The sequence below is a fragment of the Xyrauchen texanus genome, chromosome 20, assembly GCF_025860055.1.
Source record: "Xyrauchen texanus isolate HMW12.3.18 chromosome 20, RBS_HiC_50CHRs, whole genome shotgun sequence".
Classification (NCBI taxonomy): Eukaryota; Metazoa; Chordata; class Actinopteri; order Cypriniformes; family Catostomidae; genus Xyrauchen; species Xyrauchen texanus.
The window spans coordinates 26,724,776-26,749,526 of NC_068295.1; the positions used below are offsets into that span (position 1 = coordinate 26,724,776).

At 37.9% G+C, this 24,751-nt stretch overlaps 1 protein-coding gene across 1 annotated transcript; it reads right to left on the minus strand.

Moving 5' to 3' along the window:
- Positions 1-1,924: 1,924 nt before the first annotated feature.
- tm9sf3 (transmembrane 9 superfamily member 3) lies at positions 1,925-19,416 on the minus strand. Its single transcript, XM_052151423.1, has 15 exons — positions 19,201-19,416; positions 14,978-15,173; positions 14,179-14,301; positions 12,633-12,793; positions 12,315-12,392; positions 12,038-12,169; positions 11,606-11,772; positions 9,584-9,678; positions 9,328-9,458; positions 6,926-7,065; positions 6,637-6,705; positions 6,402-6,548; positions 6,107-6,190; positions 5,460-5,536; positions 1,925-5,338 (listed from the first exon to the last, which is right to left on the minus strand). The coding sequence occupies exons 1-15, from the start codon at positions 19,291-19,293 to the stop codon at positions 5,271-5,273; spliced, it is 1,761 nt and encodes a 586-aa protein (XP_052007383.1). The 5' UTR covers positions 19,294-19,416; the 3' UTR covers positions 1,925-5,270.
- Positions 19,417-24,751: the final 5,335 nt, after the last annotated feature.

Here is a 24,751-nt window from a genome sequence, read left to right on the forward strand (position 1 = left end):
GCTTTATTAAAGTTCAAATAATACAAAAGCAGATCATGTAAATAACTATAAACTCCGAAACTGGCATTTCTCTGTGAGGTCAGCGCCTCTTCTATGAGTCTCGTTCTAAGGGGCAGAGATTGAAACTGCACCCGGCTGATACACTCTGTCGTGGGGACGCTCATCCCTCAAGTGCGACTTATTGAATCATAATATATGTCATTGTGCATTTCTTATCGTGAAGAAAATTGGCAATAGGCAGCTTTATAAATAAGAGAGAGGTTTTTTTTTTGTGAGTGAAAGATGGATTGAAGTGAACAGACAGGTGAGAGAGGAAGTCTTCCCCATTATACACTGCAACCAAATGTGTTTTTGATTGTTTTCCACTATAACTAAAACTCTTTTTAAAACAATGTGCCGTTACTTTAGCTGTACTGCAGGAGAAAAATGTGATATCTGGGAATGTTGAATATAATATTAAAAATACAAATATTTTAAAATATCTAAAAATCCTTTAAAAAAAGATGCATTCACCTGAGAAGAAGCATATGAGATATTTAGACGTGCTTTTAGTGAACATATCTTTAATATAAGTTTATTTTGTCTTTACTGCACTCACAGAATTAAAACCAAGTGAAAAAATAAGCTTATATTTAAGATACATCCTCTTAAAGCAAGTCTAAAAATCATATATGTTGCTTATCATGTAAATGTATCTTGTTTTAAGGATTTTCAGATATTTTTAAATGGTAAACAAGACAAAAGCTCTTGATAACAATAAGATGTTTTGCAGTGAAGTTTTTCTTGACAGACTTAAACTTAATAAAATGTGTTTTTTCCTGTTAATTCTGTGAAAGTCATTTAGAAATATTTTTAAAAGATGATCTTGTCCTCTTTATTGTTAGTAAGCACATTTAATACAACATTTTAAGTCGGGACACAAGCAGAATAATCAGTTAAGAGCTAATGATTAATCTTTGCAATAATCACCGAATAATCGTTCCATTAATCATTAGACTAATCGATTATCAAAATAATCGTTAGTTGCAGCCCTAGCATAAAAGTAATCCATATAACTCTGGTGGTTAAATCAATGTCTTCTGTAAGGATCCAGTTGGTTTTGGGTGAGAACAGACCAAAATATAACTCCTTTTTTACTGTACAACTTGACAGGAGTTTCAATGTTGATCATTATTTCAAGCTCAATGACACATCTTAAAGCGCCATCTAGCGCTCTGCATATGCGTCAACACTAGGAAGTGTAATCGAGCTTGAAATCATAATTATGCCTAGAGATTTTTATAGCCTAGTTTCATTCCACTTTTTGCACTGTTGTTGTTGTCAACAAAGTGAAAATGCATAAAAAAAACGTGTAAATCATTTTAGCGAAATTTGGCGAAAAAATGTCTGCCTGTTTCCATTTTAATGGCCTTTTATTGATAAAAAAAAAAAAATGGTGTGCGTGATGACTTCATGCCTAAAAAAACACCTTATCACAAAAGAAATCTGCCCTTAAGCTGTTTCCATACAGAAATGTGTTTATCACTAATTGTGTACCTTTTGCTTCCCAGATTTTCATGACATTTGAAGTATCGACAGTTTATGCGCTAGAGTTGGAATTATGTCGACACTTGTGAAATTTTAGCGATAATTTGCATTTCCATCAGCTATATCGGTAAACCTTTTGATGTGCTACTCATTTTTTCGCAAAAAACCCTTGGATGGAAACGTAATTAAGGATAAGATGTACAATGAAAAAGGATTAATATTTTTGTCTGTTCTCACCCAAAACCAACTGGATCGCTTCAGAAGACATTAATTTAACCACTGGAGTCATATGGATTACTTTTATGCTGACTTTATCTCCTTTTTGGAGCTTTAAAGGCCTGATCACTTGCATTGTATGGACCTACAGAGCTGAGATTTTCTTAAAATCTTTCTTTTCTGCTGAAGAAAGTCAAACACATCTGGGATGGCATGAGGGTGATTAAATGATGAATTAACATTTTTGGGTGAACTTTCCTTTTAATAAGCATGTGGAGAGTATGTGCCATACTTAGTGTGAATCTTAAGACTATCAGAAATATAATGTTGCCAGGATTAGCAAATGGTTTAATGCGAGAAAAAGCAGTCTTCAGCACTGGACTTAGTATAAATTTTCCATTACCAATATAATTGTAACCATATCTGAAATTAATTTTCTTTTCTTACAAGAGGATTGTGGTCTATAACAACAAGAGTTCTGTGATTTTACACAAAATACATTTGTTTGATAGTTTTAAATTAGCCTTTGTTACAAAAGAGGTTGTGCTACCAAGTGGTAGAAAAGTCCTACTATCTAGTACACATTCAAGTACATGGTATAGTGTATTTGAGGGACATTCCCCTTAGCAAAGCCAGCAGTTAAGTTCCCTGCTGAGAGGTACAATGTTGATAAAGACTGAGCTCAATTATTCCAGTTTTAGATTCATCATTACCCACAAGACATCACTCATGAACAAGTTATTTTGAGCCAAATAGTATTCATTTCTAAAACCATTTCCTTAAAATATACATAACGTGTTGAAGAATGATGAAACTGCCATCACACCATTTGTTTATTCTATTGACTGAAAGTGCAATCAATTACATACTGATTGTGTATTAGTCTCAAAAACGAAGTTCCCATTGAGTACTCAGCTGTCCTTGGGCAGAAATGTTTAATTATGACAACTTCCCTTCATAAACCATGCCTACATAACCTCAAAAACAATGTTTATTTCTTTGTCCTTTTTACAGCAAGTTAATATTGTTTAAAATGTCTTTTAAAACTTCACATGGAACATGAAATGAAGAACCAGAAATCAACTTTTAAACTGGGAGGAACGAGGTTTAGAAAAAGGCTTTGTCACTTCTCAAACTTTTTTTTGTTACATACCCTATTTACACAATGGAACATAAGAAAAAAAGAACAATAGTTTGGTCTAAGTGTTCTGCACTTAGAAGCCATGAAAACATCCAATAAAGTGTACAAAAACTTAACTTTGAACAGTATGTCTGAAGAGAGCATGTGTGCCTTAATTGTGTCTGACAGTCACAATTTGAGTTCAGATCATGGATACAAAAATAAGCACAAGAGCTGGCTCTTCAACACAACGAACAGCCTTGCAACTCTTTAAATAAAAAGAAAAGCTGATGACTATCCTCTATGAGCAGCACAAAGTCAATGAAGCACTTATTTTTGAGACTGTTCTACAAGATGCAGGATAATGAACAAGGGTAGTGATAGAAACCTAATCAAATCTCATGATTTGGTGACAAATTCATGCATTGTCAGGCAAGATGTAACTGTTCCACCACGCCCACCCCCAACCTTTTTTTTTTAAACTGGCTGTCCATAAAATAGAGGGGAAAAAAACACCCTTTAATAAATCTGTACAACCAAAAATACATTTGGGATCTACAGTTACATTATTAAAGTTATATACATGGTCACCCCCTCCATATATTATATTTACGAGCAGACTTCATTCAAACCTAAACAATAACAAAAGACTGAAAAAAGGAATATCACATCACACAACCCATTAAACAATCCCACCTAACCATTATTTCAGATGATCAATCTAACCATAAACTATTGTGGACAGAAAACTGTTTTTGATGTGCCAGACTTTTTGCTCTGGTCTGTGGATATAAACTACAGAAAAACAGATGTCCTTAAAAAGTAGAGCTCAAACCTGACTGCTTCATCATATTGGTGAACTCTTATATACACTGGTGGCCAAAAGTTTGGAATAATGACCAGATATAGCTGTTTCAGAAGGAAATTGGTACTTTAATTTACGAAAGTGGCATTCAACTTCAAGTATAATCAGGACATTACTGTTGTAAAAAACAGCACCATCACTATTTGAAAAGTCATTTTTGATCAAATCTAGGCAGGCCCCATTTCCAGCATTCATTACTCCCAACACCTTATCTTCGAGTAATAATGCTAAATTGCTAATTTGGTTCTGGAAAATCACTTGCCATTATATCAAAACACAGTTGAAAGCAATCTGGTTTGTTAAATGAAGCTTAACATCTAACAAGGACAGAAAGAGATGTGGAAGGCCCAGACGTACAATTAAACAAGAGGATAAGTACATCAGAGTCACAAGTTTGAGAAATAGATGCCTCACATTTCCTCAGCTGACAGCTTCATTGAATTCTACCTGCTCAACACCAGTTTTGTTTACAAGAGTAAATAGAAGTCTCAGGGGTGCAGGCCTTATGGGAGGAATTGCAAAGAAAACCACTTTTCTAACAGAAAAACAAAAAGAAAAGGTTTGAGTGGGCAAAGAAACACAAACATTGGACAACAGATAATTAGAAAAGAGTATTTTGGATCTTAACCCCATTTATTTTGTTTGTGGGATCAGCTAGACTGTAAGATGCGTGAGAAGTGCCCGACAAGACAGCCACATCTATGGCAAGTGCTACAGGAAGCCTGAAATGTCACCTGAGTATCTGGACAAACTGACAGTGAGAATGCAAAGGATCAGCAAAGCTATCATTGCTGCACGTGGAGGATTTTTTTGATTAGAACTAATAGTAATTTTTCACGTTATTTATGTCCTGACTATACATTGTGATCAGATGATTACCACTTTGGTGAATAAAAGTACCGATTTCTTTTCATAAAAGCAAAATCTGTACATTATTCCAAACGTTTGGCCACCAGTGTATTAAATAATAAAAATAATACAAAAAAAAGTGTATTTTGCAATTGCAAACCACATTATGCTTTTGGTGTGATACAGAAGTGTGAGAAACAATACTACAACAATGGCATTGTACGACTCTGTAATACAAAACAGGCAAGCAAGAGGATGGACCTAAACCCCACTCTCCAATATTCTCATACAATAGAACGAACAAAGGCTCTCAATACACTTTGGCCTCTTCACTGAAGAGAGCTAGACTATTCCATCAATAAAGATCTGTTCAATGATTTTGGGGTGGGATAGAGTTATAACAAATAGGAGCAACATTGTGGTGTACTTTCCCCTTTTTATCTGCATTTACGGTCTACATTTCACCAGAGGGAAAAAGAAAAGCAGATAAAATAAAAATAAAAAGTAATTTTATTTCACCTTTCTCTCTAAATTTTTGTAAGTATCATGTTGCAACTTTTAATTAATTCAGAAAATGGAAAACTAGATTTTGTACAAGATAACACAATCTCTTCTTGCAAAATAAATGGAGACTTTGTGCCCGCTTTAAACGGGAGGAAGAGTCAGTTGATCTGCCGTCTCGTTGCAGAGTTTCTAATCAATTTTCACATTTGTGTAGATCTTCCTCACAAAGGCACTTGTTCCCACATAACCCACCGCTCCTAAGAACAAAGAGATAATGGGTTTTTGTTATCATAAAAAAGTTAACTCTCTCTCCCCTTTAAGCAGGATCTCAGAATTATGAGGAAAAGTACACAAACATATTTTTCTTTCTTTACTCACCACACATGATTCCCAAAGCAGTACTGAACACAGCCATGTAGCCAAAGTAAAATGACGTCTGAAATAAGCCATACATCCTGGAAGGAAAATTAGTAAATGCTTGTTATTGGAGGAATTAGTCCCTATAGCTATGGAGGATGAAACCTGCAAAAAATAATAAATCAATTCACAAATACATAAATTCACATATTAGAGCATAAATAAATATATTAATAATTAAAAGTGCACGGACATATATATATAATTAAATAAATACATCAATGGATGAATTAATTAATTAATTCACCAATTAAATCAAAATAATACAAAAGTGATTTAGGGCAGTTAGCAGTTACATTATACATAGTTTGACTGTGACATACGACTGTCTAAATCCTTATTTTAATGTTGCAAGGAAAAATACATTTTGAAATATATACAGAAATAAAAGAATGATTAAAGAAATATATAATTATTTATTAGTTTACTCCTCCATATATAGCTACACAGACCAGTAAAACAGCAATTATATGGAAATAAAAAGGGTTAAAATTGTTGTATTATTATTCACATAAATAACAAACAGTCCATTTAGGATAACAATTGAATCGAGTGTTCATATATTGAGCTGCAATAACCATGAAATTTTAAGAAAATTTGTTAATTACTTTGTCTTGAAGAAATAGTAGTAGAAGGAGTACATGTAAACGTAAACTGCTGTTGAGGCTGCAGAGAGAAAGCTTGTCCACTGCCTGAAAAAAGAAAACAATTATTTTCATCCCATTTCATGATTTTATTTTCATGATGCGTTTACATCCTTCTAAAACATTTAAAATACGTTGTGATCTGATCTCAGATGAGTGACTTTTCCAAGTACCCTTGAGAGGATGTGGAAGCATAAATTCAATGTGCTAAGCTAAACAGAACTAAAAGACATTATGGCAGTAGGTGAATGCTCCTTACCATCTATAGTCTTCTGCATTGAGAAGAAAGTAGGTGCAGACGATGGTAACACAGACCGTCACAATACACAAGATCACCAGCACCAGCATCATAAATCCATACACATAGTAAATCTTGTAGGCCCAGAAAGATGTGAAAATGAAGTACCTGAAGTAAAAAGGGTTATTTTTATCTTACAGATATTCATGTTAATTGTCCGTCCAAATATACGCCTATAGACAGTGTGCAAACTTACATCTCGATGAATATTGACCCAAAAGGAAGGATTCCACCCAGACAGACAATAATAGCTGGTTCCATAAACCTGCAGAACACAGAGAAACATTAAGTAATGAGACAGACTTATTTAGAACAGACAACTTGTCTCATTCTCATATTACAATTTGATCCACAGTATTTAAATCACCTTAATAATGTTTGAACATTATATATAAATCATAGGAAACAATCTGAAACACTGTGCAAAGTTTAAGAACACAAGCAGGTATGAGACAGTCTGTGGTGCGAATCATGGATGAGGTTACCATTTTTTCTCTGGGATGGGCCTGGGTACAGCATTGACTCTGCAAGGGAAGTTAGGCTGGCCAGAAAGGTTCCTGCCCAGGATTGTCCCCACCAAGTTTAGAGGTAGAATTACAAAAAAACAAATGCAGCAGACTGCAACCTGATAAAAAAAAAAACAATTGATTTTTATTACATTTCAATGCATGCAACAGGATTTGGATCAAACTATGAATGCTGTAAGATTACTCGGCGTGTAAACCAACAATTTAATGTGTAACTTTAAAAGGATTAGTAATTAAATGGCACTAATGTGCTTACAAAAAAGTAAATGTTTTCAAAACAACAAAATTGAAACAAAGAGGTCCTCGTTGTAAAAACAGACTATGATTGTCATTTACATATATACACTCACCTAAAGGATTATTAGGAACACCATACTAATACTGTGTTTGACCCCCTTTCGCCTTCAGAACTGCCTTAATTCTACATGGCATTGATTCAACAAGGTGCTGAAAGCAATCTTTAGAAATGTTGGCCCATATTGATAGGATAGCATCTTGCAGTTGATGGAGATTTGTGGGATGCACATCCAGGGCACGAAGCTCCCGTTCCACTACATCCCAAAGATGCTCTATTGGGTTGAGATCTGGTGACTGTGGGGGCCATTTTACTACAGTGAACTCATTGTCATGTTCAAGAAACCAATTTGAAATGATTCGAGCTTTGTGACATGGTGCATTATCCTGCTGGAAGTAGCCATCAAAGGATGGGTACATGGTGGCCATAAAGGGATGGACATGGTCAGAAACAATGCTCAGGTAGGCCGTGGCATTTAAACAATGCCCAATTGGCACTAAGGGGCCTAAAGTGTGCCAAGAAAACATCCCCCACACCATTACACCACCACCACCAGCCTGCACAGTGGTAACAAGGCATGATGGATCCAAGTCCTCATTCTGTTTACGCCAAATTCTGACTCTACCATCTGAACGTCTCAACAGAAATCGAGACTCATCAGACCAGGCAACATTTTTCCAGTCTTCAACTGTCCAATTTTGGTGAGCTCTTGCAAATTGTAGCCTCTTTTTCCTATTAGTAGTGGAGATGAGTGGTACCCGGTGGGGTCTTCTGCTGTTGTAGCCCATCCGCCTCAAGGTTGTGCATGTTGTGGCTTCACAAATGCTTTGCTGCATACCTCGGTTGTAACGAGTGGTTATTTCAGTCAAAGTTGCTCTTCTATCAGCTTGAATCAGTCGGCCCATTCTCCTCTGACCTCTAGCATCAACAAGGCATTTTCGCCCACAGGACTGCCGCATACTGGATGTTTTTCCCTTTTCACACCATTCTTTGTAAACCCTAAAAATGGTTGTGCGTGAAAATCCCAGTAACTGAGCAGATTCTGAAATACTCACACCGGCCCGTCTGGCACCAACAACCATGCCATGCTCAAAATTGCTTAAATCACCTTTCTTTCCCATTCTGACATTCAGTTTGGAGTTCAGGAGATTGTCTTGACCAGGACCACACCCCTAAATGCATTGAAGCAACTGCCATGTGATTGGTTGATTAGATAATTGCATTAATGAGAAATTGAACAGGTGTTCCTAATAATCCTTTAGGTAAGTGTATATTACACAAACACACACACACTCACAGATAAACCTCGCCTCAAGGTTCGATGTATTATACACTGGTGGCCAAAAGTTTGGAATTGGCATTGTATAGCCTTCATTCCTCAAAACAATAATTGACTGACGAGTTTCTAGAGAAATCCATTTCTTTTTTGCCATTTTTGATATTAACCTTAAAACATGCCAGTCTGTTGCATACTGTGATAACTCGAAAACAAACACCAAGACAATGTTAAGCTTAATTTAATGAACTAAATAGCTTTCAACTGTGTTTGATATAATGGCAAGTGATTTTCTAGTTCCAATTTCCTTCCGAAACAGCAAAATCTGTACACTATTCCAAACTGTTGGCTGGCAGTGTACATTTGGGGATGCTATTCTACTCACTACAATTGTACAGAGTGATTATCTGAGTTACTGTAGCCTTTCTGTCAGCTCGAACTAGTCTGGCCATTCTACGTTGATCTCTTTCATCAACGAGACGTTTCTATCTGCAGAACTGCTGCTCACTGAATGTTTGCCAGATCAGCAGTTACAGAAATACTCAAACCAGCCTGTCTGGCATCAACAATCATGCCACAGCTGAAATCACATTTTCCCCATTCTGATGGTTGATGTGAACATTAACTGAATCTCCTGACCCATACCTGCAAGATTTTATGCAGTGCACTGCTGCCACATGATAGGCTGAATAAATAATCGCATGAATAAGTAGGTTTATAGGTGTTCCTAATAAAGTGCTCAGTGAGTGCAAATACATAATGACACTGCTGTGGCAGATAAAAACTCACCATGGTGCCAAATGGGATGGCTCTGGAGGCGTGGTAGTATATGGCGATGAAATTGATGAAGAACGCTGTGCCACACACCATGGCAGGAATCAGAAAAGCTCCTATAAACATTTGCTTAATCCATCTTCTCCCTGCAAAATTACATAAAATAAGTGCCAAAAAAGTGTAATAACTAGAATACCTTAAATAAAAATTTTGAAACACACACACACAAAAAAAACGAAATTAGAAGCTTTGCATATGGTAGTTTGCCTACCTCCTTGTTTTGCATACAGACTCCCACCAAAGTAGCCATTGACTGGGGAGGTGGCAGCATACACAAATATGGCTGTACTAAGCATGGACCCTCTCCTACAATGGAAAACAAAATTCACTTAATGAGCACTCCTACTCAATTCTTACTTCATTCAATCACCGTTACTCAATTGATAGGGCATGGCACACAAAAAACTAAAGAAGTGACTTTAAATGAATAAATGTAATGTAAATGAATCCTAACTTTGACCTTCTGCTCTTTGTTAGGTTCAAAACACAGTCTAGAATTCAGGTCCACCAGATCAGAGTTGCATGAATGTCCAAACATTTATTAGAACTCATCATCATTATAAATAATTACTATTTTTAATTACAGCCCCATAGATGAAGTTATGGGAACAAAGCCTAGGTTTGGCACCAAAGACTGCTGTCAATGGCCACTTTGTTCAAAATTAGTAGAACATGCTTCTATTGAAGATTATTGGAGATTTGGGATCTGCGGTTCGGTGGGCTGGGGATCTCATCGCTGCTTTTTGCAGAGTGTGAATACGGCTGGGATGAGGATTAGCACCTCTAAATCTGAGGCCATGGTTCTCAGCAGGAAACTGATGGAGTGCGTACTTCGGGTAGGGAAGGAGGTTTTGTCCCAAGTGAAGGAGTTCAAGTACCTTGTTCATGAGTGAGGGGACAACAGAGTGGGAGGTTGGCCGGAGAATCGGGGCAGCGGAGGCGGTATTGTACTCGCTCTATCGCACCGTTGTCACGAAAAGAGAGCTGAGCCAGAAGGCAAAGCTCTCGATCTACCTGTCAATTTTCGTTCCTACCCTCACCTATGGTCATGAAGGCTGGGTCATGACCGAAAGAACTAGGTCGCGAGTACAAGCTGTCGTGTGTTTCCACAGAAGGGTGGCGGGCTTCTCCCTTAGAGATAGGGTGAGGAGCTCAGTCATCCGTGAGGAGCTCGGAGTAGAGCCGCTGCTCCTTTGCGTCGAAAGGAGCCAGTTGAGGTGGTTTAGGCATCTGGTAAGGATGCCCCCTGGGCACCTCCCTAGGGAGGTGTTTCAGGCACGTCCAGCTGGGAGGAGGCCTCGGGGAAGACCCAGGACTAGGTGGAGAGATTACATCTCCACACTGGCCTGGGAACACCTCGGGGTCCCCCAGTCAGTGCTGTTTAATGTGGCTCGGGTTTGGGGCCCCCTACTGGAGCTGCTGCCCCCGCGACCCGACTTCGGATAAGCGGTTGAAGATGGATGGATGGATTGATATTGGAGATTTGGGCTTCTTTAAATGTCTGATCTCTGATTGCAAAGGGATGTTTTTAATTTGCAAAGTGCATTCTCTGTGACCAAGCGATGAGGAGGGACGGCTGGGGGAGAATGCTCATAATCAGCCGGGAGAGAGATAAAGAGGAGCTGCAGTTTGAGAGAGATGCATGAAGCCTGTCTGTGTGTGAGAGTCTTTATGTTTTTACATAGCTGGCTGAAAAGCATTGCGTGTTTTTAATGTAGTGCTGAAAAGCACCCCGTTTTGTTATACACTGAAAAGTGTTTATTGAATGTCTTGCATGGATTATTCACCTGGCTACCACTTCCTCGTTTCATAATTAAGAACTGATCAGCCACATTGTCTTTGCATTTATTTTGAATGCAGTAAGTAACTTATTCAGTCAAAATGGGCTGTTAGTGTTTGAATATTAAAAATTAATGTAAAATATAATTTACTCTATGTTGACCAATAATTTAAGCAATAAAGAACCTACATATATTTCTTAACTATAAAACATAGATTTCCCTTTCTAATAACTTAAATATTATTCGATTATATAATGCTTAACGGATAATTAAAACTGCAGCACTGCTGATATCCACCACTGAGAGCAGCTACTCAAAATAACCTGGAAGTGTGGGTTGTCTGTGGTGTGACATCACAGTAATTTAATCTATAATATATAATATAATTAAATAAAAACACAGATACAGGCAAGGACTTAATCATTGCCCTGAAAGTAAAAAGTGTAACTCACTCTGTATACAAGTCCTCAATCATGGCCAGAATAATGACTATAAGGGAAACAGAGAAGATCTGACATCCAGAGCCAATGAGGGAGGAGAAGATCAGCGGGTGGCTGGACGGCCTGAACACATCACCATGAACCTGCTTCCATCCATATTCGTCCCCAAGATCACGATCCTGAGAGCACGAAATAAAAGAGATAAAGATGGCAAGAAATATAGAGGGTGGGAGAGAGAATGTGTGCCGAGTTTAATAAAATGCAGAAAGGAATATGCTCACCCTGAAAGAGATTTGGCATTACATTATAGAGATGTAGAGGAACTGTTATAAGAGCTACAACACAGACATTGTGGGGTCACAATTCACCAAAAGGACATAAGATTAAACAAAATGTAACTTAAAAAGGTAATAGATCAATTAGTGTAATTCAGTAAGTGATCACCATGTCATCCATTTCCTCTTCTTTGCTGTATCTGGCATAGTCCTTCCTTAACGTCCTCATTAGAATCATTGAAACAAGGCCCACGAGGAAAATCACCATCATAAAGGAGTTGAAAATTGAGAACCAGTGAATCTATCAGGTGTGAAACCATGAAAAACACATTTAATACATGAAACAGCATATTTAATTTAAGATGGGATGGAATTTTGTACTTGGGATTGGTTTAAATGATCTGCTAATATAAAGCCTGATATGCAATACAATATGCAGTACTTACTCTGTGCTGAAAGAAGGATGGATCAAGGTATTTGTCAAATCTATCCTCAAATTTTACATCAGATTTCTTCCATTTCACCTGTGAAGATTACCATTAAGATTGTAGTCACACACAACATGTAACAATCCAAAGATTGGAATATTATACACATGCATGAGAAAGAGTCAAGAGACCATTATCTAAGGCAACACTGATTTTTTTCACGCAATAACAATTTGGTTTTCATTTTGAATAGGCAGTGTAGCGATGATAAGGGTATTGGAAAATAAAAATAAAAACAATTTAGCAGTCTGCAGATTTCACAAAAGTTTAACTCACCGAGTAAGACACAGGAATTCTCGTGTTTGGCACAAGCTTGACTTTCCCCTCGCTGGTAAGGTTAACATCCACAATTCTATCCCCATTATATCCGATCTCCAGTTTTTTGTAAGTCCAGAGATAAAAGTCGTCCCCATTCTCGTCAGCTTCACCAACAATTCCTTACATCAAGCAACAAATGCATTTTTTGTATTTTGTAATAAATGTCCTTGGCCTTATTGTGAATGATGTTATTCTCTTATCAAGATGTAACTTTCTCCAACTCTCTCCAACTTTTTTCTGTCGATGTAACCAAGGCTGTGTGGGCCGGACCAAATAATATTAACCATATCATAGCAAAACCTTTCACAATCCAATCAAACCCTGTATAAAAACCAGTCCCATTGTACATTTCTTCCACCTAAATATTAGGTTTCATCAGAAATCCTTTACGTAACAGAAGTTAAATGCACTGCGAATTAAATTTTTTATGTTGTCTTTAAGTAAAGAACCAACTGAGCACCCATAAAAAGAGCAGCCTTGTGAACGGCACATTTTAAGTAAAGACCTGGTGGCATAATAATATATAAGAACCCTAATGCTCTTCCAGAACAATGGTTTTACAAAGATTACACCTAGGAAGTCAAACTTAATTTATACTGTTAAATGATAATGTTATTGTAAAAAGTCCCCTGGAGGGATACAGCAAGTTTAAAAATATGTTAATACATTTATATCCCTCTCAGACACTGACATTTTAAAATGAATATTAGAGAAAGAGGTCCAATTTTTTTTTTTAGAATGAGGTAATCGCTTAGTAACTCAGGTCCAAGATCCATTAAAAAGCTTTGAGTGAGAAGATGGCTAATTGATGGAAAGCTAACAGAAGATATGTAGCCCAATCTTCTGAAATACAGAAAAATTGCAAAGATTTGATTTTATGGTCCCCTTTTTAAAGCCACAGAAAAATAAACACATTACATACATTGTTTTAATGCATGGTTTTTCAAATGCAGGGAGTGATTTTACAAATATACTTAAACAGACCACCAAACGAATAGCATTTTTCCACCTGCAAGGGCCCAATCTGGCCTCATTCTACACATTTTCACCATAGAAAAAGTGGTTCTGTGCAGGAAAACTGGCTCCGCAAAGTCTCCTTAAACCTGTGGATCTTGAACCTGTAACCATTAACGTCAGTGGCTGTGGAGCAAGATAATGTCCTCACCAACTCAGTCTGTCTTGACAGACTAAATACAAACTAAAACACTACCATAATTTATAATCAACAAATCTGTCTACACCAATGTAGTGCATCTGTATTTATTGTATTTAAAAAAATATCACGTTTAAATGGATTGCTATGATTTAAATTCATTTTGTATACTAACTACAGCTCCGATACCATTAAAGTGGGAAATGGGCATAAGTCAAGTGGGATGTGTGCAGCATGCAGCTGTCTGAAAAAACAGGAAAATATCTGCTGGAATAAACCAGTTTTGTAGGGAGTTGTCTTGCCAATCACTTTGCCTTCAAAGTTTTTGCCAAGCATTTCTGAACTACTTACCCCAGATGGGAAGGTCATCTATGTACATTTGGTACCAGTAGTGGTTTTTGATGGCATAGACAAAGGCATCTCGTTTAGCTTTGTCCAGCTCAATTTCACAGTATGTTGATTGCAACACCTCATCTGTAAAAGACAAATCCAAATTACGTTTTTACAATCACCACAAGAGCAGCAATACCTCATTCTTACTAGCCTTTTGCATGTCACCAAACTATGCTGTTGTGCAAAGGCTAAATGCAGTAACTATACATTTAAAATCAGGTCTCTTAGACCTGTGACAGATGTCTCAACTTAAAAATAATTTTCCGTAAAAGAGCAAACATGTGAGGGGCCTGGGTAGCTCAGCAAAGAAAGACGCTGACTACCACCCGTGGAGTCACAAGTTCGAATCCAGGGAGTGCTGAGTGACTCCAGTCAGGCTTCCTAAGCAACCAAATAGGCCCAGTTGCTAAAGAGGGTAGAGTCACGTTGGGTTAACCTCCTTGTGGTTGCTATAATGTTGTTCTCGCTCTCGGTGGGGTGTGTGGCGAGTTGTGTGTGGATGCTGCGGAGAATAATGTGAAGCATCCACATGCGCTAGGTTTCCGTGCTAACGTGCTCAACAAGCTACGTTATAAGATGCAAGGATTGACTGTCTCAGACACGGAGGCAACTGATGAGATTCATCTGCCAGATGGGAATTGCCAGAACACGACTGATGTAGTTTTCTTTTGCAAACTGCTTGCAATTGTAACTTTTAACAACAGATGTCGCTAGAGGGCACAAAGTTACATAGTGCAGCTTTAATGTATGGCCATACCTTTGAACTTGATGTCCAGACCGCTGAACTCCAATTCAACTCCCTGCAGAGCCTCTCCTAATGTCTCATGATAATGGCTAATAGTTTTCTTGGTACCCACGCAGAATGGTAGAGAGAAGAATTTATAGGTCTCCTGTCTGTTGTGATAAGGGCCCACTGTATTCATCCATAGAACCACCTCTTCTTTATCTGTGTACTGCAGAAGAAAAAGAGCAGCCATCAGCTATCTGTTTCAAATCGTGTATCGAGTATCTATTTCTCTGTAATGTTCGTAAAAGCCAAGGATGACACCATTTAAGTGACAAAGTTTTGAAATAAACAGAAAAAAAAAAAGAGATTTAATTTGCCTTTGCTTAATGATTGTACCATTTTTATTTTATTCATTCCCATCAGACAAAAGCCTATTGTAACTAATGTATGAGTAATGGGATGCTGAAAATATGCAAAAAGCAAATACAATCATTAGATGATGTAGACTGAACAGTTTAAAACTTGTACTTACCAGCCTTGTGTCACACACTGGCGTGATTATGACGATTATTTGACTTTTTTCACTTGATATTATAATTGCGATGAATACATTATATTAAAATTATTTTGTGGGGCAACTGCATTCCATATTCTTTATGTAGGCTACACATCCAAAACAAGCTGAGAATTTACCTTTAATTGCTTTATAGCAAATAAAACAAGCATTTTTTAATTTTGTTTACATTTTGAAAAAATTGTACACAGAAAGTGTGCAACACAACAATACTAAAATACTAGGATGTTGTTTCTGATATGCTAATAGACTAATTTAAACAGATTGTCTATTGCATTCATGCATACAAAAGACCAAAACAAAACCAAAAAAAATGTACACTACAGGAACAGATGTAAATTGAATGATGTAATTGACACTTTTCACAATTAGATTATTGCAGCAGCTGTATTAGTAATCTTGATTAACTGTGCAGCCCTAGTCACACAACAATATTTTGCCACTAATAACATAAAACCAACTTAATTTAATTCAACAGAAACTGGGTTAAGAAGAAATGCATTTCTGAAGTTAAACACTCTCTCTTATGTCCAGAGTGTGTTTGCGACTATCACACAAATAAAAAAAATAGGCTACTTCATTGATTAAAGGCTAGATTAAGTAAATTGGCAGGAAAGAGCTTTTAGAATTCAGTCACAGAAAAAAAATCAGGTCTATTTAATGTGTGGTCCAGCACAATGGACAAACCTAGAAGCAAAGTAATACCATCAAGAAACAATGCTTGAACTAAAATGAAAAAAGAAGAGTTGAAGAACTAATTCATTCCTCTAATATGAGGCTACAATACCATTAAAATAATCGGATAAAAACATTGCATTTATATACTACATTTAAAACATTTAAAATATATACTGTATATATGGTCCATACATTTATGGCATCACTCGTGAATCCAATGTGAAAATTCAAGTACATTCCCAATCATACTGCAATTCCTTCTGCACAGGCTACCATCGGACATCTCCAAAGAATAATGCCCCATTAATTACACCACAAATTCATATGGAAAAAACCATTTCAAGTATACTGAAACTACATGAAGCATACATGATTAACAAAAAATACTTATTCTGGTAATACCATACCACAAGTAACCGAATACTTTGTCGTACTACCCTATAAAACCTGTAAAGTTGTCATTAGTGGAAATATATTTAAGAAAAATGTATTACTTGAAATGTTAGGTTTTGGGCTCATAACTCAATATTTAAGTTAATTGAACTTATTTATCTTAAAACTCCACAAGACATTCTTTTTTATTTTAAGTGTTAATAACAATAAATTGAGGCTATGGGGGATACCCATAATGCTTTGTGAAATATTTAATTATGTTTCCTCGGTCAAAGGTAAGTTATGGGGCATTTAAATAGTTGTAAATAAGAATTTATAGAGGTAACTTTTGTAGATGTATTTTGTTTTGTTGCCAATAGTTGTTTCATTTGATGTCACCATTAGTGTGATCAGTGTCCCATTTGGTCAGGTTTGACCCAGTTGACTAATTCTCTTTGAGCATTATTTAAAGCTTATTTAATGACTGACCTAGAATAATTATGATCTTTATTTGAGCTGTGCTATTGTTTGATCTAAATTTGAATCAATTCTATTAAAATGATTAATAACAGTACAAAAAGCAATATTCAAATAGCAAATCTGAGTTATGTCTACTTGCATATAGTTACCATAACCTAAATAATTAAGTGATTTCATAATTAAGGTCATTGAACTTAATTACATTGTTTTGAAGACACCGTTGCTCAATTTAATTGAAGGAACAAGTTTACTCAATCAAATGAGTAAAGTCAGCTTATTAAGGTTTTCCATGTAGAACCAGTAGCACAAAAATAACTTGGTAATCCATCTAAAAATTCCTAATCATTGACTAATTGGTTACCTCTGGGTGTTTGAAACAAAACATAGAATATATAACAGTCAGGTAGTATCACTGTCAATGACTAATGGAATAAGATTGATAATTCTATGAAACTTAGAATATACAAAAATAAATAAATGACAGTGACACAGACCATATGACAGGAAGCAATGCTTTTTGTCACCTCCTGATTAGTACTAGGTTGTATTTCCAGTAAGATTTCTCCCTATTCTGATGCAATAATTAAAGACGCTGGTACCCACTACTAGACATTAAATATAACTGATTTAGAAGGCAATCTTTTAAGGTGTTTGAAGTTGTCTGAACTTTGAAGAGTGATCATGTAAATCAGGTAGAGTTATGCCACCCTTAAACATAAAGAATAACTATAAGCACATAGCAGTGCTGTGACATCAAAGTTGCTCTGCAAGTTATTACACAACTGACATTTGTCAGGCTATTCAAAATACACTGCACCTCAACACCTTTTTATAGTGATTAATGTTTAAGTGATTGATGATTGATTAACATACCCTAGCTTGCACATAATGTAATCTCTGTATAAAGCATGTTTGTACATATCCTATTCTGTCCTACTGTGCATTACTCTCTATATATTTTATTGAATGTGTCTTGTCATATTTTCTGTGCACTGGAAGCTTCTGTCACCAAGACAATTCCTTTTGTATATGACCCTACTTGACAGTAAAGCTTGTTCTAGTTCTCATCCTTACATTGTCAACATTGGATGCATTGTAAATAAAAGAACAAGAGATTAAGCGGAAGATAATACAATTGGGTATTTGTAACCATGCAACTTTAAATTCTCTCTCTCTGCTTAGATGCACTATTGGGCATTGACTTGAACAATAAAGAAACATTTACAATCAGAAGCCACAGATACCTGAGATATGACACCTGCAGGCCTAAGCCTATATGTAACCATAATGTTTACCAGTCTTATGTGGCTGGCTATAATTCATCACAGATTATGTGTGGTGCTACAAATTAAGCAATATTATGAGAGCTGTGACAGGCCTTTATTGGACTGCAGTTCAATTAAAAATGTAAACTACGATGCATAATAAAGACCACCTGGATGCAGTTCTAATCATTTGTATTACACAAAAGCTTTCATATCATCTGCAACAGTGAGAAGCTCCCTGCCAACGTCTGACATGTTAAAGAATTTCGGAAGCATCTTAGGGACAAAAGTAATTCGAGCGCGCCTAGGATGCCGAAAAATGTTGTCATGAAGTAAACAGCTTACTAGATTTTGACACAGGTGTGTGAAATGTGAATTGAATTCAGGCGTGGAACGTGGGCACACTCACGGTCTTATCAATAGGGCTATCATAACGTAGCAACGATATAAAAGCCTGGATGAACCGGATATGTGTGTGTGTACACGGAAATATTGAAGCTAACGATGATTAGCCGACCCCTTTTGCGCAATCTCACGCATATACAAAAGAAAAACAGAACATATCGATATCTAACACATAATACCATTATACTTGGAGTGTCACATACAATGAGTAGACATCTAGTACGAGTAGTTGCTGTTGGCACTTGGCATAACGTAATGTAATTGGATAGCTGATGCTAAGCTAGCCAGTATAAGCTACAGCTGGTTAGTTTCTGGCCACGTAGCTAGTGCTGTGCTTTGCATTTGTTACAACAGACAAAGGGAAATACATAAATCGTTTATTCCTATCATTTGGTGTTCCGCACTTCCAAATAGCCATCGTCATTGAAGGCTATCCACATATCGCACACAGAGGGCTTCCCGGCCCGCAGTCTTCTTACCTTGTGTTCGTGTTCATCTGCTCGAGCTGGCAATAATGAACTTAACACAGTCGTCAAGACAACCACTGCAATCTTGCACCTAGACAGCCCCATGATTTCCTAGGGAAAGTTCTCCGATTGATTTGAGATGGTGTCTTTTTTTGGGGTGGGGGTGGCTATCACACCTTCCTTCTTCCTGGTTCTTTGACAGTGGTTGACTTGAGATGGTCGCATACGAGTTTGTCGTAAAACTGTATAGCGAGTAATCCGCGTGCTCAGCGCCGATTAGTGCGGAGAGATCACATGGGCAATTCGGACCTATCGTTGGAGAGGGCGATGAGTTACCGTTGAGTAAGGAAACAATCATTTCGCACCGCTTCGCCACCCATGGCCACGTCATCTGAACGAAAACAGAAGGGGTGGAAAGGCAAGTTGCCCCAGCAGGATGTAAGAAACCACATTGCTTGACTGGTCCTTGCTACCAGATTGGAATTATGTTGGCTAATGAAAACATACGTCTAATTAGTAAAATGTGGAGTCAGAAACAGGGAATAGATTTTATATTTAGGCTACGTTTATTTAATACACTAAACACCATTGATGTTCGTCATCAAGTTTCAATCATTAGTTTATACTTTTAAATATTAAATAAACATTTAAAATAGCTTCTTTGAACCTGAGCTGTGAGTAGGGTTGCCACTTTTGAATAATACATTTTAAAATAAGTGACACTTAAATGGGGTCCCTTAATAACGGTCGCTTACCATACCCTCCACAGTATTAGCACATTTTAGCACAATGTGTGGACTTTTTAGACGGTATTTTACGGGATGGTTGGCACCCCTAAAGGCCAATGATAAATTTGGACAGCTGGTCAATTGTACAGGTTGAATTGTTATGTTGCTGGTCTAAAATGCCTCGTTTTAGCATGTTATAAAACTCACAAAAATAAAAAATAACACCAAGTTTACATGTGTACTTCATGTAGGCTATGTATGTAGGTTTAGTCAGTGAAATGGGAGAGGTGACTTTGCATGTTGGCCAAACATAAATACTGAATTGCATTTGTCTTGCAAACTAGCCTAAACTGAGTTGAGAACTACTCCATTTTCCAAGCAATTTCAATCTTTTTAGGGCACAGTTATGCAGTGTTGGGTAAGTTACTATAAATAGTAATAAATTATAAATTACTGAATACTTCTCTAAAATGTATTACTTTACTGATTACTTAATCTTAATCACATAATTAATTATATTACTTTTAAGTTACTAAATCACTTTTCCTAGAGACTTTTTTGTTTTCCACTCAAATTCAAAATGCCTGTATTTCCTCATCATTCTTTGTCGAACACCCTCATCTGTCACAGAAACACTAACAGAAATATACAACAAATAATGGGGGAATGCATGAATGTGTTTTACAGACAAAACTTCAGAGCCTCAGGAGAAACATCCAGGAGAAGGAAATGTTGTCTGGCCAGTAAACTGTGCAAGAAGGCACTAAAGGCTCTCACATGCTGCACATGACATCATCTGGAGATTCTGTAGATTTCCTGGAAAGAGGAGTAAAGAGTAGGGCTCTGCCAATACAATGAAATATTAATATATTGTGATACTTTCTCATGCTATTGAATCGATCCCAGTATCAATATATGTATTACATTCTTTTGTGCATTTATATCATGTCCAACAGTTCTATAAAGTTGAAGCAGATTGTCTAAATAAGAGTAGCATGAGCAAATATGGACATTATAAATGAAATATATCCAAATTAATTGGAATTTAATCAAGAAAATAATATATTATATAAAAATTATATATGTGTGAATAATACAATTATATGAAAAATAGAAAGACGTGAATTGAGACTTTGTTTGTATTTAGGTATGCATGTATGTACAGTATGTTTGCTCTCTTTAAGTAACACACTCTCAAACACAGACACACACGTTGCCTTTGAAAAATGAAAACAGAACTTTAGATACTTGTCATGGAATGTGTGTATGTTTCTTTCAGTATTATCAGAGAAAGTCATGTAAGACATGTGGTAGCTTTTTTATAGCGATCAGTTCATCACTCTGAATGACTTACAACACCTTTCTCTTATTGAGGGAGGTATAGCTGGATGCAGGCAAAATTGATGAGTATAGTTTTAGGTATAAAATATGTACATATAGTGCCTGTATTGTCAATTTATAGTCTTTAAACAACAGCTTGGACATTTACCTAGTTAAAAACAAGCTAAATTCAAGACGTTGACTTCGCATCAGTTCGTCATGTGGGTCACCCGCCTTAAAAACGCTTAAAGCACAAGACATTTGGTTACACGTTCTAACCCCTCCTTTAAAGGGCGACTCCTGGGTGCACCAAGATGGATAATGGTATAGCGAAACACAGAAGAAGGATCCCTGGAGGATGATCCGGGGGCAGCTTCAGGGCAGGGAATGGATCCGGGGGTCTAGGGGGCGGCTTCAGGGCTGGGAATGGATCCGTGGGCCTGGGGGGAAGCCACAGGGCAGAGACTGGGTCTGGAGGCATGGGAGGCGGCCACAGGGCAGGGACTGGGTCTGGAGGCCTGGTAGGTGGCCACAGGGCAGGGACTGGGTCTGGAGGCCTGGGAGGCGGCCACAGGGCAAGGACTAGGTCAGGCAATGGAACTGCTGAAGGACAGACACAGAAGGAGAGTCTGAGGTAGGTGGAGCCAAAGGAGGCGGAGCCGTGGAAGACTTAAGGAGAGGAGCTGAATGTGTAGCCGTGGAAGGCGGAGCCTCGAGAGGCTCGAAGGGCGGAGCCGTGGAAGGAGGAGCATTGAGAGGTGCGAGGGGCTGAGCCGTGAGAGGCTCGATGGGTGGAGCCGTAGAAGGCGGAGCCATGGACGACTATGGGGGCGAAGCCGTGGAAGGCACAGCCGTGAGAGGCTCGGGGCTAAGAGCAGTGGAAGAAAGCACTGGCAGAGACTGGGGGACATCCTCTATGGTCGTGAGCACTGGAAGAAACTGGGGAATGGCCTCAGTGGTCATGAGCACTGGAAGAGACTGGGGAATGGCCTTCGTGGGCGTGAGCATTGGAAGAGACTGGGGAACGGCCTTCGTGGGCGTGTGCACTGGCAGAGACTGGGGAACGGCCTCCGTGGGCGTGAGCACTGGCAGAGACTGGGGAGAAGGTCCCTCTTCCTTCTCTTTCTCCTTCAGCCAGCAGGGAGCGTGGTTACGGGGATGGGCAAGGCTACAGGCACTGGTTCTGGGACAGTCGAGGCTACAGGCACTGGCTCTGGGACGGCCGAGGCTGCAGGCACTGGCTCACTAACCGTGGCAGGCTTGGAGACAGGGGCTGTGGAAGGCTTGAGAATATCCACTGTGGGAGGAGATTCAAAGTCCTCATCCTCCACACCCACAGTGAATAGTGTGCCGCAAAGTTTCTGCACCACCTCCATGAAGTTGCACAGCCTCCAGTGAGGACCCGCCGGAGGCATCTGCTCCTTCAGTGCACTATTCAGACCAACTCAGAAATAGTCCAGAGAGTGGTCCTCATAGTGCACAAAATTCGCAAGATGGAGAAACTCAAGCATGTGATCCTCAACTGGACGATCTCCTTGTTCGAGGAGGATCCTTACGGCTGGTATATTCATTTATGTGGTCAGTCCTTCCGTACATTTTGTTGCACAAGGAGTGGAAGAGAGGAGATGCAGGAGTAGAATCTTTGAGACTTTTAATTATACAAACTGGAGTAGACCAAATGCTGGAGTGGAAACAAACAAGAAATCTTAACATCAAACATTACCATTCAAGGACTGACAAAACTATTAACCAAACTAGAGGGTATATATACATGTGGGCAGAGGTGTAGTGGTAAAAAAAGAAGTGGGTAAACTATAAATTCTGGTGGACCACGACGTGGTCACCCGGTAAGGTGGGCCACTGCCTACCGGTGTATGTGTACCCTGATGACCTCGCTATAGGCTATCATTTGATGGTACTACCAAGGGTATCACTGGTTGTTCCCTCATCATAGGTCACACAATCACTATTCAATTCATACATTAATCTAAGTTCTTGTTAAAGAGACCCAAGACGGAATAATATGGTTGAAATCTATAAAGTTTACTAAATGACAAAACAGAGAGAACAAAAATATTTAAGAGAGATAGAGAGGGAGGCTTATATCCAGGGCTTCCAATGCAATGCACTTGTACATAATGATTAGGGATTTGGGATTATTTTCATAGTCGATTAATCTGTTGAATATTTTCTCGATTAATCAATTAGTTGTTTGGTCTATAATATGTCAGAACAATGTGGGTTTTTTTTTTTTTTACTAAGCCTATTTAAAATCGTATTTGATTGCTCTCTCTCTCTCTCTCTCTCTCGCTCTCTCTCTCTCTCTCTCACCCGTACCTCTCGCGCTCTCTCTCTCCGTCATGGAACACCGCTGCATAAATCTGTCCAACACAGCACTGTCAGTTATTACTTATTAGCCAGTATGCAAAGAGCCTAGCTAATAAGGAGAGCTAAGTTATTGTTAGAATACAGCTGGATTTTTGAGGTCAGCACGCTGTATATAGTTGGTAGTAGTCAATATCGATGCACGCTCATGGGAAACACTGGCAGCAGCTTATTATGAAAGACTTCGTCTTAGGTTTAACAACCTATGGCACTAATAATGAACAATATGAAACTAAAACGACATAAGCTTAATTTAAAATGGCTTAGGAACTATCTATTTAGAGGTGGATAAACGCAATTTAGAGGTGGATAAACCCACTTTGGAGGTGGGTAAACGCTATTTCCGAATTTTGGGAGGCGCGTAAACGGCGTTTACGTGCGTTTAGCCTCCACTACATCCCTGCATGTATGGCGCTTACTCCGTGCCAAAATCAAACATTCGACCGACCGATCGAACGTCTATCCGAACGTCTTGTACTTTTGAGCGTCTTACCGAGCGGGTTGACCCACGTGACGACCTGACGTGACGTCAACGTCTTGAAAATAGCAGTTTTTTAACCATGCAAGTATCCAAGCTAATGTGTAAAGACTATAAATGGACATTAAAGGCAATACATATACATATTGTACCCCTAAAACAACACTAAAACATTTCTCCTGAATCCTGTGCATGTGAGGCTATGTGTTTTACTTTCAAAGAGCAGAAATACTGTAGGCTAGCCTATATACAGTCATTCAATAGTCTTAATTTGACCAATATAATCATTTTAACTAGTTTTTATTGTTCATTTTATTGCCCAATGTACAATGTTCTCACAGTCCATAAAAGAAAGCACTCCCAAATTAATAAATGTAGCCTTTCATTTAAAAAGAAGGTTTTCATAAATATATATTATATTTATATATTTGGAAATACAGATAGACCTAGCCTATATAGAATATCCATTTATACACACACACACACACACACACACACACACACACATTTATATTTTAAACTGTTGTGACCTGTGAATCTACAGTTTAAAATATTTGCAGAACTTAAAAAAAAAAAAGCTAAGTACAATTTATTGTAATAATATTGTTACTGAAAGTTTTATATAGCATAATTAAAATAATTTACTTTTCCA

Bases quoted from the DNA above. Each gene is read 5' to 3' on its own strand.
- tm9sf3 (XM_052151423.1), bottom strand. From the start codon at position 19,293: ATGGGGCTGTCTAGGTGCAAGATTGCAGTGGTTGTCTTGACGACTGTG. The intron at 12,393-12,632 runs GTGAGTTAAACT...TAATCTTCACAG, and splicing joins GAATTCCTGTGTCTTACTCG to GTGAAATGGAAGAAATCTGA. The intron at 7,066-9,327 runs GTGAGTTTTTAT...TTTTTTTATCAG, and splicing joins CCATCCCATTTGGCACCATG to GTTGCAGTCTGCTGCATTTG.